Raw genomic sequence first — 20,536 nt, forward strand, 5'->3', positions numbered from 1 at the left:
AATATCCGTCCTGACTTGTCTTGACGCGCACTTAGTCGGAGAACAGGAGAGCTGAGGAATGGAGAGAATTGGCACAAAAACTACACTATAAAAATTCAATGAGGTCATCTAATCAAGAAGTAAAGGTTAAACATTCATCCTGTTGCTGTTTCAGCAAAACTAGCAATTTCTAAATAAAAACAAAGCACTTCCTGTTTCTTTCTTCCATTGAAAGAGATTTCCACAGATTTTGCTGGATCTATTGGAAGCTTTGGTTACAAAGGAACAATTTGTCAAGTTTTATGGAAAGAAAAGGTGCAGTTGCTTATAATGAAACACTAATGAAACCACTAAATTTGAGTTGAATCCCTCACCTTCATATCAGCATTGCAGTAATCTCCTCTTGCACAGACTATATCTATCAATATAGAGTTTGTGTGATGATCACTTGCAATTCCAGCTTCTTCCATCTCATCGACCAATTGCAATGCATTGTCTCAATTACCTTCTCTGCGCTGCAGATAAATAACAGTTATAACATGCTGTGTCCAGGTTGATCCCATTTTTAGCATCTTCTCTACACACAAATTAGCAACAATGCACTTATTGCTGCACAATATAACCTTTATTCAGCATTTCATCAAATACCTGAAGTCCCTGTTCAAGTTTTCCATGTCTAGAGCAATTTGGGCCATGGTCTGATTCACACAGCTCCTTTTCAAGCAATTGCATTGTATGTCATCACTTCTGCAGTAAAACCATGGGCTTTGTACACAAACCTGCAGCATTTCTTCAAACAACTCCAGGGATGGTGAGGGCGAGCAATGGCGGGTAGCCACAGCGATCGAAGAGTTGGGAAGTTATGACATCTGGTTTGGTTCCTGCTTCTCTCATCCTATAAAGAAACGAAGAAGCTTCATCAATGCCTTCTAGCCGGCGATATCCATCTGTGATGACGGCCTCGGCCTCCGCCAAGTTCCGATCTTTACAAAGGGAAGCGACGCAGACATTCAACAAGCATGTCGAAGGCCTGCGGATCAACACCTCTGGAAAAAAAAAACGAAGCAGGAAGAACAAGATCGAATTTCGAAGAGTCGTCGGCGGCGACGCAATATAATCCGTTAGCTGCAAAGAGAAGCCTCGCCGTTGACAGATCGAGAACGTGTAATGTAAAGATTTGTCCGAGAACGGCCGGAGACGGCGGAGAAATCCGCCATGGCGCTTCTGCAACGGGAAGTTCATCCAGCAGAAGGCAAGAGCTAATACCAGGCTATAACTGGTCCAGCCCAATTAAGTCAAGGCGATCGGCCCAATTAAGCCCAATTAAGGCAGTTAAATAGGAAAAATAAATTTTGAATTTTTTTTTTTTTTTGCAATTTTGAAGAGTGAAAATTTCAATATAAATAAATATAATCCAAACCCTCTTCTATCTCGCGAACCCCAACAGCAAGCCGTCGACCTACCTACCTTCGTCGCCGACCACCGCGCCGCCGCTTGAGGCCGTCCGCCGGAGGAAATACTGGTCCCTTTGATCTATTCCGAGTTCCGAGCCTAGCGTCTTCTCTTTGCTCTTCTTACTCTCAGTGTAATATCCTAAAAATTTTAGGATTAGAATTAACCAATCAAAGATCAAGCTCTAGTTAGTTCGAATTTGAGTGAGTTGAAATTTAAATATGATAAACCATTTAGGTTAATTAGGTTGGACCTAGAATTAGATTAAGATTATTATAAAGCAATGAGATGGGAAGGTTCGTTTCGCAGAGACGAATCAAACGAAATTAGTTTAGGCTAAATCGGAGATCGTTTGGTTAGTGAACCAAACGAACCAAAATTTAACCAAACTGAACCAAGTTGGTTTGGTTCGTACCGAAAGAGGTTTTTAATAAAATAAACTAGACGGAAAGATTCGTCTTGGAAAGATGAATCCAACAAAACTTGTTTGGATCAAATCAGAGGTCGTTTGGTTGGTGAACCAAGCGAACCAAAGTTGAATCTGATTTGCTACAGTAACCGGTTCAATCGTATTAATAAATCCTAGGTTTTTATTTGGGTTTAGGCCAATAAACTTGATTTAAGGGCGCCGATTTGGGTTTAACCGGTTCGGTTACTGTGATTCCTCTTTTATATCCCGCAGCCGTTTTCTCCGAAAATTGGATCGCACGAAGCTGGGCAGCCGCCGCCGAAGCAAACCCCTCTTCTCCTTCTCCTCTTCCTCCCCGCCGGCTGCCACCGCTCCTCGTTCTTCATTGGTTGCCGCCGCCGTCACTGATCTCCTTGGAGTGGAGCCGCGCCCTCCTTCTTCAGCCCGACGCCGCCTCCCTCACCGGCCAACCGCCCCTCAGCCGTCCCTTGCGCCGCGCCGCCCTCGAGCTACTCCGGCAGAACAACAACGAAGCCCCACAAGCCCCAAAGCCTTCTCCCGCCGCGTCTTCTTCTTCCCTTCTCGAAATCGCGACTTTGCCGGTTCCCCTGTTCGCCGCGCCGCTGCCCTCAACCGAGTGCTTCACCGGATTTGTCGCGCCAACAACAACTATAAGAGGAGACCGAAGATTAGCCCTAGCCAGATTCTTTCCTCTTCTCTCCGTTCAGTTTGCTGCCGCAGGGAGAAGACCAGGAGAGCCACCACCGTCGCGGCTCCCCTCCCGTACGTGCTTTTCTCCAACTTCTTCTTCTTCCACTGATTTCTGCATCCATTTCAATTCTGGTTGCTCTTCTGATTTCCATTAAACCTAGAAAACCTAGGATCTTGTTTGAGAAAGTGAGATAATAACAGAGGGTTATAGATTTCAACTTAGTTTGTGAAACACCTTCCAAATAAGAAAATGAGAAATCTGATCGACATGGTTCTATCATGAGAGGAAATTGCTAGGGTTCTATCATGAAAGTGTTAATTAAAGTCTTGGCCGAGAGATTGAGATGACCATGGAATGAAGTGAATTTGATATCGATAGGGTGGCAGGCCGGACTACATTTATTCATTAATAGAGACTGATCAGAAAGGGAATTGATCATAACAATATTTGGATTAACTAGCTGTTAGTTTTGCCCTAATTAGTTGACATAAGATTTATTTAATTGGGGTTTATGCCAAATTAGCAAGGAGATCTAAGTTAATTAGGTGAACCATTAGAGACTAAGTTATTAATTGATTAGTTGAATTAGTTAATAACAAGTTGGTTAATATAATTAATTAACATTTAATCTATTGATTAATTGGTTAATTAATGATCTTATTTATTTAAGTAAGAATTGAGTTAGAATAGTTGGGTTAAGTTGATTAGGATGGATTAGATTAACCTTAAAATTTATTAGGGTTTCTTGGTTATGTTCTGGCATTTAGGATGGTTTTTACTCCTCTTGCAGGACCTTGAGCGATTATAGGACTCTCGTATTATACGAGGACATATATCTGGTGGTGTCATTACCTTGGTTGCGATATATCAGGTGGGTGATTTACTGTATCTGGTCAATACAGTCCTTTTCAATTGCAGTGCATGATTCCTTTGTTTCGGTAGTTGTAGTTGTGATACCTTGGCTATGTCTCTGCTGTTATTTGCTTACTTCTTATATTAATCATGTTTATATCCTGCTTGACCTTATATTCGTTGACCTTGGTTATTGTTCTTGAATTCGTTTCTATCCTTGATCCGATATTGCGGTTATTACTGGTATAGTTCTCTTCTTATGATAGCTGAGATTTTTAGGACCTATACTCATGCTTATTGATTAGCCTGGTAGGTGTTAATGACTATGAAATGAACATCTCATCATGACGCCAGATAACGATTGTAAATCCCAATGATGTGGGTCTATCGTGTCTATAGTTGGCCTTTAGTAGTATATTGATATAGGTGGTTATGACCCCTACTTCCATCATATTGGTGGCGACTGTATGACAGTGTACGCAGTCGATGGCTGTATGACAGTGTACGCAGCCGAGTCGATGATCTGATCCCGACACCGGTTAGGGGTGGTACTCGGAGAGTATTAGAGGATAGATATCGGCCATAGGATATGGGATCACCGGACGCGGAGCACTGATCCCTCGATTTGGATCACCGGACTACTTTGTTGTAGGGCGCGGAGTACTGATCCTCCGATGCCGGCCATACCCAGTCTCAGATGCTTGCACGAGCGCTGTAGCGTGTGGGGCAGTTGCATCATGCATACGCACATCATGTGCATGTTACATATATGTATTGGACCCCACTGATCCTGCATTTGATTGCTTGTCTGTTTGATCCTTGATTGTTGCATTTTGTTTGACATGTCATTCATATGGTGCATTACATGAGACTATTCTAGTGCTTACTACCTGCAGAGTTATTTATGATATCTTGCTGAACTTTGGTATGTATCCTTGTTATCTTTATTTATCTCTTCATGCACTATCTGTCTTTATTACCCACTGAGTTTTGTACTCACGCCTTTGGACCCTGGGATTTTTCTGTCTTCTCAGGTACCAGGTAGAAGCTTACAGATGATGCCAGGGATCTGCCAACTACGCCATCTCACGACGAGTATTTTGTGTGTGTGTGGATATTTGTAGCATATGATGGTACACTTGTATTGTTGGTTTCTTTTTACAGTTTCGGACTTTCTATTTCGGATTGTTGGTGTTTGTGGGTTTTCTCACGTGATACTCTCATACTTGATTCCGTGATGTAAACTTTACTGGATTTATGTTTCCGCTGCTATGATTCTGTGTTTTGCATATTTGACGAGGTTTTCTCGCTAGTAATTGTGTAGGATGTGTATGTGGCCGTGTGGGTCACCTTTTACTTCTGTTTAGCTATATAATCCATAGTTTGTAATATGGATAGGCCGTGTTGACCTTATTATGTATTTGTATACAGGGAATTGTCAGGGATACTGGGGAGGTGCTGTCGAAATTTTTCGGACGGCTATCTCCCGGGTCGTGACAATTTAGCCCCACCTTTTCTTTGCCGCATCGCCGTTTCTGATCTAGCTCGTCCTACCGGCGGTGGATTCTTCGAGCGTATTCTCTTTGCCCATCCGCGCGTATCAGGCATCTTCCACCACGCGTGTTCGACGGGTCGTGCATTCTCATTCTGTGCTGCCTTCTTACTACAATAGCCTTTCCGTAGAAATTAAATCGAGTACACTTCCTGAAGTGAAATATAAAACTTTGACTGTGAAATAGAGCCAATTTTAGTCTGCTGGATCCATCATTCTTTTGATTCTTAGCCATGCCATCTTTTCCTCAAGTTTCTTCACCTCAGGATAACCAGCTCGCCAACGAGGATCAAAGGCACCAACACCTTCTAGCCAGGTGAGCTCGACCTCCCCATTGAAGTGTATCCTTGGAGCTTATTAATATAGTTTTGATGCTTCATATCTCTCCTTGATCTGGAATCTTAGGAGGCAGTCGATTCTACAGCATAGGAAGTCATTGCCTATAGCCTCAGGTGTATTCTTCATTAAATTTTTTTTTATGTTGATCATCCTAGCTATATGTTTTGGTTAATTTGTGAAAGAGGATCGTTCTAAATTTCCCTTTTTGTTGCATTCTTTCGATTGGTTGTCTCAGTTGAGAGCCGGCTTGTGGAAGAAATTAGAAAAAATGATACTTTGATAATCGTTGGGGAGACAGGAAGCGGGAAGACTACTCGTGAGTTATTTTTATTTTCCTAGTCTAAACATGCTCTGATATTCCCCCTACTTTAGTATGTTTTATCCAAGTGCTTGTTTTCTTCTTATACATGTGCATATTTCGACCTTAAGCATTTCTTTCTCTGTTGATGCTACTATCATCATCACCATTTTCTCTGCTAGTTCATTAAGCCAATGAAATCGGTTAATACCTTATTTATTTAATTTTCATCTCCATGTCATTTGCCCATGGTTGTAAAGAGTGAAAAGGTCACAAAAATTAAGTAGGATGAGAAATTATGCTATATTGGAAAAGGATACTAGAGGATATTGGTCTTCTTAGTTAGGGCAATCTTCATAAAGCTTCTTAAGTTATTAAGAAAATATTCATCCTCACTTGGTTACTTTTTTAAAATTATTTTTGTTATAATTAAAATCCTGAATTCCTGATATTACAATTGTGCCCTTACCTATTTCATTATTCTTTCATCTATTTTTAATTAGCTCTTTTTCCTCATCTATTTTCTCATCATTCATACCAAAAAGCATTCAGGTTATATTTATCAGGGTTGATATTCCATATTCCCATCCTTCGTTATACTTGTATAATTTTTGGAATCTTTTTGTTTTTCTCCATAAACTCTGTTTTACCTGCAGTTCTCAAATTTTGTGGCAACTTGTAGACTTGTAATTAAGACCATGAGTCAGTTAACTATGAAAAAAGATCAAATGGACTTTCCTATCCTGATAGTTGAATAAGAATGCACACAATATGAAGCAAACAAGATATCTAAGAATCTAGTATCAGTGAACATCCTAAAGGAATGTATATCCAAGTGTAATACGCTTATTTATATATATATATATATATATATATATATATATTATATATATATATATATATTGTTTCTTTTAAATTTACTCACTATGGTTTAGCATAATTAATTTATTGCAGAGCTACCACAATTTTTGTACAATGGTGGATTTTGCCGTGATGGGAAAACCATTGGCATTAGTCAGCCTCGACGAGTTGCTGCTGTTACAGTTGCAAAACGAGTAGCTGAAGAATGTAATATCAAGCTAGGTCAAATGGTTGGTTATTCTATTAGATTTGAGGACGTCACATCCAGCTCCACAAGGATTAAGTACATGACAGATGGTTTGCTTCTTAGGTTAGTTATTAGATTTTTGTGTATGTTTTGGCATCAATCCATGTGCTTAGGAATTTTAGCAAATGTTAAATATTGCAGTCTGCTACTCTGGTTCAGTGATTCTCATTTTAACAATCAAAAAAGAAACATTTGCAAGGGCACATATATGTCAAGTCAAATTATAGCCTGTTCTCAAATGTTTGTCAATTCTTTGTAGCTATGCATCAACGGGGCTCTATGTTTCTTAACTTAGCTAGTTTCATGATTGGATGGCAACAAACATCAGCATTTTACATCACAGTTGCAATTGCTCCCCTCTTTTTTTCTTGCTCATATTTTGATGATAAAATAAAAGAAATAGGTTGAGATGGTATCAACATATTTAAAGGTGACCAATAGATTCTATAATCGAATGGAACATATTAGTGTGGAAAGGTAACAAGTAGATGCAGATCATGCCTTTACTTAACATTTATTTTCTCCACATGTTTTTCTTCTCCCTTCTTTCATGAATTTATTTTTCTGCTATACTTAACTTTCAACTTTGTAGTTCCTAATATTGTGATGCTTTGCGTTTATTAATTTGTCAAACCTGATAACAATGGTAGTTAGAATCATGCTTTTTGTCACCTAATGCCTTTTGCACTTTATTTAATTCTGTGTTCTACTCAGTTTTGTCTTTTAAAGATGATTTATTGCCTTCTAACCAGCTATCAAGTGGATGTTTTGTTTCCTATCGATTCTTTAATAAATCAAAAGGAGAAATGACTATCTATGGTGATCATGTAATTACTTGTTTTTCCCACTAACACAGATTTGAAGTTTTAATATTGTTTATGCTGACTAGTAAGGTTGGTCACATATCAACAGGGAAGCACAGCTGGATCCCTTTCTGTCTAGATATAGTGTCATTATTATTGATGAAGCTCATGAAAGAACAGTGCACACAGACGTGCTGCTTGGGTTGATGAAGAAAGTGCAACTTGCACGTTCTCATGCTACTAATAAAGAGAACAACTTGAGCAAGGAAGCTGATGATGGCCTAGCAAAGTCTGGCAACTTCTCCCTTAAGCCACGTCAAAATGCAAAATTTACTTCCTTGAAGTTGATAATAATGTCTGCCAGTTTGGATGCACGGTGCTTCTCTGAGTACTTTGGTGGTGCGAAAGCTGTTCACATTCATGGGCGCCAATATCCTGTAGAAGTGCTTTATACTTATCAACCTGAGCCAGATTACCTCGATGCTACCCTAATTACCATTTTTCAGGTTTATACCTCTGTCTTTGTTTTTAAGATTCTTCTTTGATCATGTAATTTACTTTGACCTACAGCTTTGTATGCATTTGCATTCTGACTTTTGAAGTGAAACCATGTGTTTTTCTTAATTTACTTTGACCTACAGCAGGATAGCCATTTGTATTCTGACTTTTGAAGTGAATCATCATGATTTTTCCTCGCCGTTCTCCTGTTTATAATATTTGCAATGTTTGTTGTTGCACTACCATTCTTGTAATTTCACGATGGAAGATAATAATAACTTGCAATTTAGGTATTGCCTCATTCAGTACCATCCTGATCAACTCTCTGTATGTGATAGATACATTTGGAGGAGACTGCTGGAGATATTCTTGCATTTTTAACTGGGCAAGAGGAGATTGAATCGGTTGAAAGGCTCATCCATGAACGCATCAGGCAACTGCCTGATGGCAGTCAAAATCTTCTGGTTGTCCCTATTTATGCATCACTCCCTTCAGAGCAACAAATGAATGCCTTTAAGCCTGCTCCTTCTGGTTTTCGCAAGGTATGACAAGTTTTCCTCATGAATTTTTATGTTTTACTGCACTTGCACCTAGACCTCTGAGAACTCCAATCAATGTAATAAAAAATGACTTAAGTGATGTAAATATTACTAGTGATATAATCTTGCATAGAGCTCAATAAAGGGATAATAATGATGATTATGGTTGCAACTTGCAGCAATCATAGGCTCAAGTTTTGATTGTTTGTTTTGGATACTTTGTTCCGTGTAATAATTGTCAATGCTCTAATATCGATAAAGCATGTAACATATAAGAAACATCCTTGTTTCTTGATGTTGTCAAACCTTTTGTTGTCGTTGGATTTTAAACTGAATATTGATGCTTCTGAGATACTGTCATATACTTGAAAATTATGATATAATGTTTATTACAGTTGTTTACAAAATGACACCTTACCTTTATTTTGCAAATTTGTCCTCTTTATTGTGATACTGTTTTTTTAACTACATACTTAATGTTTCACATCATGAGCGTCGACATCATTCTCATAATTTCTTTGTGGTTTAAATAGGTTATTCTAGCGACAAATATTGCAGAAACTTCTGTAACAATTCCTGGTATTAAGTATGTTATAGATCCTGGGTTGGTCAAAGCTCGTTCTTACAATCCAGTGACTGGTATGGAGTCATTGATTATCATTCCTACCTCGAAAGCACAGGCTCTACAAAGAAGGTAAGTTATATCATAAGTTGTATGCAATTTCTGGGTTCAAGCTTCATATGAGAAAGTCTGTTTTTAGAGTTTAGCACTCTCAGCCTTAACCTACTTCAATAAGTAGAATTGATTCTCCTTGAATAGATTATAGAGGATTCCGGAGAGCAAGTTTCCTTTCAAACATGTGAAAAATTTCAGAATGTCTTTTCTAAAGAAATGATTAGTTCTTTCTTTAATTAGATTAACAAAAACAAATTTTGTTCTTGCAGTACTGGGTGCCTATTTTCAGATTTTCTATCTATTTGCAAATTGAAGTCTCAGATGCAATATTGTATACTGTATGATACTACTACATGTAATATGACTTCATCCATTTCTCTTGCAGTGGTCGTGCCGGACGAGAAGGGCCTGGAAAATGCTTTCGGTTGTACCCTGAGAGTGAGTTTGGAAAACTTGCAGATTCTACTGTTCCTGAGATCAAAAGATGCAACCTCTCCAATGTTGTTTTGCAGCTAAAAGCCCTTGGTATTGATGATATCGTTGGGTTTGATTTCATGGAAAAACCTTCTAGGTATACTACAAAAGTTTGCTATGGCATTAGATGTTGTCCAAGGCATTTATGTATTTCTTAAAGATCAAAAAGAAGATATCAACTAACATATGGATTCTCCTTTTATGTTTTAGATGCAACTAGTTCCGATTGCAGTTCTTTCAAGAAATAGATTTATTTAATAACTGAAAGCCTTTTTACAGAGCTTATATTTCATATTAGATTATTTTGGTACTGCGATTTGTGATCCTGCCCTTTTGTCCTGATTTTGGGTGTCGTTGGTTCTTGTAGGATATTATGTTTAATTAAGTCAATGAATCACCAAACTGAGAAAAATCAGTCTATCATTGTAAAATAGAATTCGATACTAACCGAACATGTGCTACATGTATCAAAACTTGCTATGTGCTTGTGAAAGTTTGTGTATCCAAATTAAACATTAGGAATCTTCTTTCGTTGCCGTAGTACACAATATATTGGCAGATCTAGAACCTTTATCTCTCTTCCTATTCTGCATTTGACTCTTGATAGAAGATCTCTGTTTCATTCTGGTCTTATAGTTTTTTTTTTTGTTTTATTTTATTAATGTATGGTTCTCAAAACTTTTGCTAGGATGACTATAGTGAAATCTTTGGAACAGCTGTTTCTACTCGGGGCTTTGACTGATGACTACAAGCTCTCAAGTCCAGTCGGACATCAGATGGCAAAGCTACCCTTGGATCCTATGTATTCAAAGGCGCTTATCTTGGCTGCCGAGTTTAAATGCCTGGAAGAAATGTTAATAGTCGTTGCTATGCTCTCAGTGGAGTCCATATTTTACTTTCCACGAGAAAAATTGGAAGAGGTAAAACATTCTTGAGCTTTACAAATATGAACCCTTTTTATTAGTATTTAGGGAAGTGGGAAACCAAATTTTCTCTCATATTCTTAAACTAAAATGTTATTCGAAGTCGATTTGTAAATCAAAATTATTTTCTTCATATTTTTGCTTGTTTAACATTAGGGTAACAGTCTAACAAATATCTTATAGAAGATGAACTGTTCATTTCAGTTTTTTCCCTTTCATAGGCAAGAGCTGCCAGAAAGAGTTTTTCAAGCCCTGAAGGAGACCACATAAGTATGTTGAATGTGTACCGCGCATCTGCAGAAAGCTTGGAGAAGAACAAAATTGCAAATGCCAAAGAGAAAACATTGGAGAAAAAGTTAAATAAATGGTGCAGGGAGAACTTCATCAATTATCGGTCTCTTCGACACGCACGGGACATTCACAGGTTTGAGCATATTGCAATTCATCTTTTAGTGCACAATCTAAAGATGCCATCTTTTAAATTTATGAAACGCTTGATTGTGCTATCTCATCGTTTCTTGTTGCAGTCAAATTGAAGGTCATATCCAGCAGATGGGTTTTCCTGCATCATCATGCGGCGACGATACTCTTCAGTTCCGCAGATGCCTTACTGCTTCGTTCTTCCTTAACGCAGCGATGAAGCAACCAGACGGATCATATAGGTCTGGAACCATAACAACCCAAACAAATTTTACTACATGAAGTGTATAACAACATCGATTCTTCCCTTCTAATTTGCAGAGCTTTAGCCAGCGGTCAGGCTGTGCAGGTGCATCCTTCTTCAGTGTTGTTCCGCACAAAGGCCGATTGTATCATCTTCAACGAACTAGTCCGAACGAATCAAAATTACATTCGTAATGTGACTCGAGTCGACCCATTGTGGTTGCCGGAACTAGCTCCACAGTACTTTGCCGCCAACGGCTAGCTCTTCTCTTCAGGCTCTACTGCCACTCTCTAAAGTATCTATCCAGATTATTTATAGTGAAGCTTTTATCGCAAAGCCGATATCGGTTACTATATGTTCGACTCCTTAGCATTACCAGCAAGTCATGTTTGCCTCGACTATTCGTTAACTAGTGTATGATTCATTGTCTGAAAACACACTTCTGATCATCTTGACTACTTTGTATATTTGGAAGCATTATACTTGTATATATATGTGGAAATGCTTTGAATGCTAGCTACTCTTCTTTTGTTATAACTTTATTGTTACAATTTTGTTTTAGTTTTTGGTGACACATTTGTAAATTTGTAACAAGTTGTTTGTAAGTTTATTCATCAGAATTGAACATAAAAATTTTAAGGTAAAAAAAAAATATTTAATTTAGATTTCAAAATTAATATATCGACTATTCTAAAGTGAATTGTAAGCAATTTCACCCCCAAAATAAAATTTAATTTATTTTCGTTTTTTCAAATTTTTTATTTAATTTTTTTTTTCTAAAAAAAGAAATATATATTTTTTAATCAAAAGTCGCCAAGTGAACATCAGATGAGGTACTTTCGTTCGGCGATTCGAGTATTCGCCCAAGCCCATGCTCAAATCCAAACTGCTAAAGCCCAGACTCCCTTCGCCTCCTTTCATCCGCCGCCGCCGCCGCCGCCTCCCGATCCCTCTCCTTCTCGCCACCGGCACCACCGCATCCTCTCTCTCCTCAAGCAATGCGCCACCCTCCGATGCTTCAAGCAGATCCACGCCCACATGCTCACCCGCGCCGTCCGCAAGCCCAACGACCTCCTCGCCAGGCTCCTCCTCCTCGGCGACCTCCCCTACTCCCTCCTCCTTTTTTCCCAAAACCCCCGACCCAACGACTTTTCCTTCAACCTCGTGATCCGCGCCCTTGTCACTCTCTACTCGCGCTTTCCTCTCGCCCTCGAGTTCTACCTCCGCATGCTCCGCTCCGGCCTCCGGCCCGACCGCTACACCTTCCCCTTCGTTCTCCTCGCCGCCGCCAACCTCCAGTCCTTGCACCATGGCCTCGCCGCCCACGCCTCCATTTTCAAGCTCGCCCTGCACGACGTCGACCACGTCCAGCACTCTCTGCTCACCATGTACGCGCGGTGCGGCCAGGTGGGCCTCGCCCGCAAGCTGTTCGATGAAATCGCGGTGAGAGATTCGGTCTCCTGGAATTCGATGCTTTCAGGGTACGCGAAGATGGGTTGCGCTGGGGAGGCGGTGGAGCTGTTCCGGAGGATGCGATCAGAAGGACTGGTCGAGCCGGACGAGGTCACTCTGGTGAGTGTCCTGGCGGCGTGCGGGGACTTGGGGGACATGAGCTTGGGCATGTGGTTGGAGGAGCTGGTGGGAGAGTATGGATTGGTCCTGAACTCGTTTCTTGGGTCTTCTTTGATTGATATGTATGGTAAATGTGGGGATTTGGATTTAGCAAGGAGGGTTTTTGATAGACTGGCAAAGAAGGATTTGGTTGCATGGAACGCAATGATCACAGGGTACATATCATTCCTCTTCGAAACTCACTTTCCAAATTCCATAGCAGTTGCTCTAGTTGATTACAATATTTGACTGTGGTAAGCCTTTGGTGTCATAGCAACAAAGAATTGCTTCTTTCAGTATTGCTTCCATAGCAGTTCAACAGAAAAGAACTATTTGTTGGACCCTTGTGCATTACATTTTGATGTCCTTTTTGCTAAACTAGACAAACTTTTGTTCAATCTGTTGGTTCATTTTATCTGTCATATCTACTGTTAGTAAATGGAGACAATCACTTATTTTTAATTTTGTTATGGGAATTGTTAGATTATGTCATATATAATCTTGGATTGATTGTTTGGCTTGTCAAAACTACACAGGTATGCTCAGAATGGTTTGTCAGATGAAGCCATTAAATTATTTCACACCATGAGGAAGAAAGGGATTGAACCTGACAAAATCACAATTGTAGGTGTTCTATCAGCTTGCGCTTCGGTTGGGGCACTAGAGCTTGGCATGTCCCTCGATGCATATGCGTTAAGAAATGACCTATATAATAATGTTTATGTCGGAACAGCTTTGGTTGACATGTATGCAAAATGTGGAAATTTAGACCAAGCTATCGAAGTCTTCGAAAACTTGCCTCACAGGAACCTATTCACATGGAATGCTATCATCTCTGCATTTGCTTTCAATGGGCAAGGCGAAGAGTCTATTTCATTGTTCTCCCGGATGCTTGCTGATAAGCAAGGGCTTATACCTGATGATATTACCTTTATAGGTTTGCTTTCGGCATGTGTACATTCAGGCTTAGTTGATGAAGGCCGTCGTTGGTTTGGTCTCATGCAGTCAACGTATGGAATTGTTCCAAAGATTGAGCATTATTCCTGCATGGTTGACCTTTTTGCACGTGCTGGACTATTGGAAGAAGCATGGGAGTTCCTGGAGGAAATGCCTCAAAAACCTGATGCTGTTGCCTTAGGAGCTATGCTTAGTGCTTGCCGCTATCACAAGAATGCGAAAATAGGAGAGAAAATTTCAAAGAGGATCCTTGAATTGGAGCCTTCAAACTCAGCAAACTATGTCATTTCTTCTAAAATGTATGCAGGCTCAAAGAGATGGAACGATTCAGCCAGGATGATAGGGCTAATGAGGGAGAGGGGCGTAGCGAAGACTCCTGGTTGCAGCTGGATCGAGGTCAGTGACCAAGTCCATGAATTCCATGCAGGTGACAGGCTGCATCTCAGAGCTACAGAGATTTTTGATATGATTGACTTAGTAGTTGATGAGATGAAGATGGAAGGTTACACTCCAAAGATCGACTAAATTAGCTGGTATAGACCGATACATGTAGCAATTGCTCTTTAGTGAAAGGTAATCCTGAGGTTTTAGCCATCCTAGAAATTTATCTGAAGGACTATGATCTATGTTAATAGCTGAACTGGGTTAATATTAACCTAGGTTCACAATTACAGCATTAACAATAAGAAGATGCATTAAGAAGAAAGCAGAAGGATGAAAAGTGAACACTATTCGAACTCTTACACTAAGGAGCTTCATGAGCAAGGGTTGCTGATACAGACTCTTGCATCTTTATTAGTGAGCATGCTCTGAAAGAGTTGCAGAGCAACTACTGATGTGGAATTACTCTGGTTATGTAAATTATAGAGGTAGCTGCTATGCTACAAGTTATTTGACATCAAAGAAAACTGAAGCATACCTGAAAGGCTTGAAACTGATGGCTGCAATGAGATAAGAGAATAAAAACTATGCCCCTTGAAATTCCAACTTCTATTGTTGCTGATGATTCAGAAAAATCTCCTTGCTCCTTGACTTGGATAAACATCCTACTTGTGATTTCCAGAATCCAAATTTGTGATCACATTCTTCGACTTGCAACTTGCAAAGCCTGCCTCGGACATCAGATCCACTACTTACCCAGGTACTTTTGTGCAAACTAATAGAGATTATAGTCCTTTTTTTAAAATGATGTGTATGGCATAACTGATACAATGCTGCTTATACTTTAAGAAGGATCCTAAACCTTACATTAGCCAAGATCCCTGTACCCAAAGCACCTGTTACATTTTTGTAGTTCTCTAACTACATTTTGCTGAGTAAGCCTGCAATGTGAGTCCAATTCTGGGGATTTCTAACTTCATTGGAGATGCAAGGACACCAACCATGACTTCGACAATCATGCTTACCGATACGGCGACCACCTTTGCGGCTGAGGAAATTATAAGCTGTATGGAAACGTATGAACAATCTCATGCAGACAAATGGTGTGAGGAAGTGGTTTCTCATGGCCATAGATTTTGGTTTGCCAACTTGTGTTGGCTTCTTTTGTTCATTTGGTTTTATGTTTGATATAAGAGTTTTGATATCTCTCAAAAGGTCAACCTAAGTTTGCATTGTTGGATCAGGAACAGATGAACTTGCTATAGGATTCAATGACTTAAAAATCACAATTGTTCTAAATTCTATGAATATGACACATGAACTTCTGATATAATGGCTACAGCATTCTGTGTTTTGGTGAGTCTTGCGTACATTAATCTTGTAATTTATAAAACATATCTAACAAAATTTATATGAATAAAAAATGCTGATTATTTGAAATAACACTATTATTTTTTAAATCTGAATACTGTACTTCATTTTTTTTTATTTTGATATTAATCAATTCTTGCAGGACCTTAACTACAGCACTAGAATTTAGGTTTGGTTTTTTTTAATTAATTATTAATATATTAAAATTTTAATGTATTCATATTTGTCTATGTTTAATTAAAAACAATATATTTTGTAAAACAATTCTATGTTTAAGGGTATAGTGATTTTGTAGTTTTGATTTTAAAATTCAAATATAATTAATTCGTAATTAATTAATTTCGTTTTTAACTTACAAACTTTGATTTTTATTTATTTATTTATTTATTTTTGAGTATCGATTTCAACCATGGGACTATAAAAGCGTCGTCTCGGAGTTACGCTACTGGCGGCAAGATGGAAGGGATGGAGAACGGCGAGGAGCTGGAAACCCTAGTACGAGACTTCGATCGGATCTACCAGGTAAGCGCAGGGTTCGAAGTTCCTCTCGTCTCTTCTAAGTCGGGATCTCCTTCCTCACCGGCTGATAGATCGGGCTGTCCGAATCAATTAAGGGTTTTGATCTGTAATGTCCAAGTTCTCGATCGCATTTGTTAGGTCATTTTACTTTCGATATTGGTTAGTGGTTCGTTTGATGACTGGTAATCGAGTGGAGACAAAAAAAGGTGCAGAAGGTGGTTGGTGGTTCTAGAGATGAAGAATATATGAAGAAATGGGCACTTGAAATTTTCTTCTGATGGATGGCGAATGGCAGTATCACATGTTTGTTGCTTGCTTTTTCGTGGACAGGGATACAATGATGCACTTTTGGAGATTCAGTCATTGAAGATGAGTTATAACTGTGAAGTCATGAAACGCGAAGCTCTTGAAGCCACTTGCAATGATTTTAAAGCAGGTCGAGTATGCGATTAACTCAGTACGACTTTGCAAATTCACATGTTACTCCAGTAGGAACTAATAAATGCTTTTGGTTGCAAACTTTAAATGTGAAGTTTCCCTCGTGATACTAGATTTTGCTAAATACTGACATTGACTTTACTGAGCCATTTTATATTTCTGAAATGATTTTGAACAATATTTATATTAATATATTTACTTCACTTGCGCTGCTTAATAAATGCATTTGTTATTACTAATTTGATAGGAAAAAGTGGCAACTTTAGATTTTAAGATTCCTTCATGATACTAGATCTTGCTAAATACTGGCATTTACTCTACCTAAGCCACTTTGTATTTCATATGATTTTTAACAGTGTTCATGTTGATATATAGCAGCTATCATTTTGCTTAATATTAGCAACCCATCAACTTATTGCTACAAATTTAGGAAATTTGTTAAGATGGCTTTGGTACAACTTGAAGAGAAAGCTCTTTATACTATTTTTATCCAGCAACTAGTTGTACACTTGTATGGTGGCCAATACCATGTCGATATCGATGTGACAGCATCTGGGGCTCCATGCCATGCCAATGATTTGATTCCAGTTGTAAATTGTTTGTGCACAGTACATTATCCATGTAGTAGACACTAATACTGTTACTGCTATTAATCATATATGCAAAAAGTATTTGCTGCACTTAGTTGTGCTATTTTACAGGTCTGATTCTACTTGTAGCAGTGTCCGCAATATATTATCCATGCACTTAGACTGTTTCCTCTATCAACAATATATAAAACTTGTTTGCTGCACTTAAATCTTGTGTTTGCTTTCAATCCATAATAATGCAAAGTGATCGCTGCATGCCAAAATGCTTTTATTAGATAAGAATTAGCTGTGCATTTGGAGACCATCTAGATGTAGTATTCTCGAGTAGGGGTTTTTATCCTGTACGCATAATATTTGGTGCTAAGATCCTCTGGCAAAGCATGGCAATGTTTAATATATTTTATGAGATGGACAGAAAATGAAAAGTTAAGAAGGTCACATCATGAATCTTGGAGCAAATTTGTTGATGAGGTATGCTTTTGCTCCTGATGCATTCATTACATGCTAATGATATATATTATTCATTAATTTAGTAATTTGGTACTTTTACCAAATGCGCTATCAAATATCCTAATTTTTGGATTAGGATATTTTGGCATTGCACACGATTTAGGTGTTTGGTACTTCTGTAAAGCTAGATACGAGGAAGCATTTTTTTTAAAAACAATTGTCCTTTAATGTTCTAGCATATGTATAAAGCTAAAGTGTGTTCTGAATTAGTATTATATACAAAAAGCATTAATTTAGTAGAAGATGTCTCTGGATAAAATTATGACTTACAACTTCTCTTACCAACAAGGTGAAAAGCAAAAGAGTAGCAGTAGAAAGATGCTTAGGTGCAAAATAATATAAACCTTGATCTTTCATACACCTTGCATAAATTGTTCCTTGGAATAAAAGCAAATGAAAATTCTTTCAATGGAAGTTTTGGGGCATTATATGCTGGTGATTGAAAAGCCAGAAAATGTGAATAATTAAAACAATCACAAAATAAAGTGGGATGGTTGAAAATTCAGAAGTTAAAGAGGCTAATTGTAAGCCGTATGTCTTCACTGACAAGATACATATAACTCATTTGAATTATGCACTTTCTATTAGTATATTTAGTGTTAAGTTATCAAAACCAAATTAAGTTACAGCTCAATCTTATTGAGCTTGGGTACTGGTTCTAATCCTTTTTTGGTTTGAGGGGAAATGTAGTGGCCAAATTCTTCTGGAGGTTCTGTTGTATTGTTTGAAATGGGAGGACCATTCTTACTATCAATTAACATGAAAAAGACAATAGAAGTTCAAAAATCTTGTATTTGGTCACATCGTCGTATTAGGGAGCAAGGCTAATAGTGAAAAGTTATGTTAGAATGGGAATACTTGCTCACTTTGTTATCTTATTTTTTTTTTCAATTTATTTTAATATCTTCCGTGGTTTTATGAACCTTGAGGATTTCCTGGCCAATGGTCACTAGGATTTACTGAATTACCCTCATAAAAGGTATTTTTCTTCTGAAGCTAGATGGCATATCGTGCAAAATGCCAAAGGTTAACTGAGGAAATTAGGGAAGCAAATTTCAAACTGCTCAGCCTAGGAGCAGTAAGTTTTTCAATCTCTTCTTTCTCTAAAATGTTCCCATCAGCTGAAAACATTTACCTTCAGCAGGAACATGAAAAAATGATTGACATGCTTAAACAAGAGCACAACCAGAAAATTCACGAGCTGGAGAAGCAAGTCAGGTAGGTTACAGTTTTAACTTTTTCTTGCATACATGAATGTCAACTAAAATTACATTGCAATCAGCTGCTCACTTGATAAGCAAGCTTCAGATCAAATTTTGATAAATCAGTTTCAGCAAGAATTGGTCACGCATGAAACACATATAGAGATACTGACCAGCAATCTGGAAATGGTTACCTCTGATCTGCAATCTAAATGTATGACTAACTTCTAGTGATATTATTTAATTTCTGCAATAACACCTAATATTTCATAAAAAAATCTTTTCTTGAACAGATGATTCTGAGATCCTGGAATTAAAATCTCAGCTTCTGGCTGAACAGAATGAAAAAAATGATCTGCAAGTAAAGCTGCAGAATACAGAGAATGAATGTGAGTAGTATACAGTGTAAATAATGCATTTATTGTATTTCTTAGGAAAATCTGGTAAAAAAATATCATTAGCATAATTGCATTAGGAAAAAAAAACATCAGTGGTGGTCATAAGTCCAGTTGAACAAAAGGTAGTATTCCATTAGCCTTTGAGAAGAAGCTAAGGGTTCACATGTTTTAGCCAAATAGTTAAAAGACAATCTAAAGCAAATGTTTTATGATTTAAATTATGGTTAGCATTGGATACAAACTTACATTGTACCAGAAATGATATATGCATTTTCTTTTCTAGTTGTTCCATATAGTTTTATTTTGTGCTTTTAAGCTGTTTATTATGTTGCTTGTGGTTAATGGAACGGAATTGATAGGGAATGTGATAATAGAATAGGAATATGTGTTTTCAGATTAGTCCATGGAATGAAATAGATTCTGAGTCTTATATTTGGTTCATACAGATTTTGAAAGTAATAGATAAACAATAGTTTTACAATAATATTTTGTTCTACACACACAAATTTGCTTGGCTCGCCCAACCAATATGACTTGGCTAACTTGCTCGGCCACAGCTTAGTCCTCTTCTAATGCTTAATCCGCTTTGCATATTTAAGCCCATACAATTTGCTTGGTCTGCACTCAGTCTGCCCAGCTCGTCAAATTTCTCACATAGTGAACCTTTTTTCTGACTCGTTCAATCTGTCTAGTTCCCCCGGTCCTTCAGGCTAGCCCATTTCATCCCACCCACACAAGTATGTATTTCTTGGACGAAATAAGATGAGAATAGATATTCCTTAGATGACTGTTTTAATGAGACAAAATGACTGTGTTCAACATTGATTTGTGTGACCAATATGAAATGGTTATTTTAGAACATAAAAAAAAATAAGTGTACGCCATTAATCTCCCAAACCACTAATGATCTTCTCTAATTCTTTGTTCCAGTGCAAATTATGAAACAGAAGCAAGAGAAGCAACAGAGGGATTCCATCTCGCTCCATCACGTAGAAACATTGAAGCAGAAGATCATGAGACTCAGAAAGGAAAATGAGTCGCTGAAGAGGCAAGTGGCGGCTTTGAACGACGATCACACATAGTCATCCCATCAGGATGGCACACTGCCACAGCAGGTACTAGAACTTACTACCTTTCCACTCTCTTCTACACGGAGATAGATGTTAAGCTCAGCGTTGTTCAATACGAGATCTTAATCGAACTCTCCAGCTGCCAAAATCTTGGTTTCTCTGTTGAATTTCAAAATTGGCTAGAAGAAATGTGTGTTTTGGATGGCCTGTA

At 38.2% G+C, this 20,536-nt stretch overlaps 3 protein-coding genes across 5 annotated transcripts; all 3 read left to right on the top strand.

Moving 5' to 3' along the window:
* Positions 1 to 2,211: 2,211 nt before the first annotated feature.
* On the top strand, positions 2,212 to 11,790 carry LOC141841337 (pre-mRNA-splicing factor ATP-dependent RNA helicase DEAH10). 3 transcript variants are annotated; one of them, XM_074729486.1, is made up of 15 exons: positions 2,212 to 2,623; positions 3,343 to 3,423; positions 4,439 to 4,537; positions 4,836 to 5,272; positions 5,362 to 5,408; positions 5,531 to 5,611; positions 6,548 to 6,764; positions 7,614 to 8,010; positions 8,341 to 8,544; positions 9,075 to 9,235; positions 9,603 to 9,788; positions 10,380 to 10,611; positions 10,836 to 11,038; positions 11,142 to 11,276; positions 11,356 to 11,790. In XM_074729486.1, exons 4-15 carry the CDS (start codon positions 5,190 to 5,192, stop codon positions 11,537 to 11,539), a joined length of 2,130 nt encoding a protein of 709 aa, XP_074585587.1. In that variant the 5' UTR covers positions 2,212 to 2,623; positions 3,343 to 3,423; positions 4,439 to 4,537; positions 4,836 to 5,189; the 3' UTR covers positions 11,540 to 11,790. The 3 variants fall into 3 exon arrangements, with proteins under 3 accessions (XP_074585587.1, XP_074585588.1, XP_074585589.1); XM_074729487.1 differs by lacking the exon at positions 4,439 to 4,537; XM_074729488.1 differs by lacking the exons at positions 3,343 to 3,423; positions 4,439 to 4,537.
* A 359-nt stretch (positions 11,791 to 12,149) lies between these two features.
* On the top strand, positions 12,150 to 15,492 carry LOC141841083 (pentatricopeptide repeat-containing protein At2g34400-like). The gene is given in 3 exon segments (XM_074729208.1): positions 12,150 to 12,173; positions 12,176 to 13,065; positions 13,426 to 15,492. Coding segments are annotated over 3 exon segments (1,860 nt in total). The 3' UTR covers positions 14,372 to 15,492.
* A 562-nt stretch (positions 15,493 to 16,054) lies between these two features.
* LOC141840351 (protein At-4/1) lies at positions 16,055 to 20,408 on the top strand. Its single transcript, XM_074728314.1, has 8 exons — positions 16,055 to 16,120; positions 16,448 to 16,553; positions 17,561 to 17,616; positions 18,656 to 18,733; positions 18,800 to 18,873; positions 18,938 to 19,071; positions 19,151 to 19,246; positions 20,186 to 20,408. The coding sequence occupies exons 1-8, from the start codon at positions 16,055 to 16,057 to the stop codon at positions 20,335 to 20,337; spliced, it is 762 nt and encodes a 253-aa protein (XP_074584415.1). The 3' UTR covers positions 20,338 to 20,408.
* Positions 20,409 to 20,536: the final 128 nt, after the last annotated feature.

This window comes from Curcuma longa, chromosome 11 (genome assembly GCF_044706935.1).
Source record: "Curcuma longa cultivar G26 ecotype Majalengka, Jawa Barat chromosome 11, ITB_CL_G26_1.1, whole genome shotgun sequence".
Lineage (NCBI taxonomy): Eukaryota > Viridiplantae > Streptophyta > Magnoliopsida > Zingiberales > Zingiberaceae > Curcuma > Curcuma longa.

Excerpts from the sequence above, each read along its gene's own strand:
- LOC141841337 (XM_074729486.1), top strand. The coding sequence starts at position 5,190 with ATGCCATCTTTTCCTCAAGTTTCTTCACCTCAGGATAACCAGCTCGCC. Across the intron at positions 9,789-10,379 it reads TTCATGGAAAAACCTTCTAG|GATGACTATAGTGAAATCTT; the intron begins GTATACTACAAA and ends AACTTTTGCTAG. Across the intron at positions 10,612-10,835 it reads CACGAGAAAAATTGGAAGAG|GCAAGAGCTGCCAGAAAGAG; the intron begins GTAAAACATTCT and ends TCCCTTTCATAG.
- LOC141840351 (XM_074728314.1), top strand. The coding sequence starts at position 16,055 with ATGGAAGGGATGGAGAACGGCGAGGAGCTGGAAACCCTAGTACGAGAC. Across the intron at positions 16,121-16,447 it reads ACTTCGATCGGATCTACCAG|GGATACAATGATGCACTTTT; the intron begins GTAAGCGCAGGG and ends TTTCGTGGACAG. Across the intron at positions 19,072-19,150 it reads CTCTGATCTGCAATCTAAAT|ATGATTCTGAGATCCTGGAA; the intron begins GTATGACTAACT and ends TTTCTTGAACAG.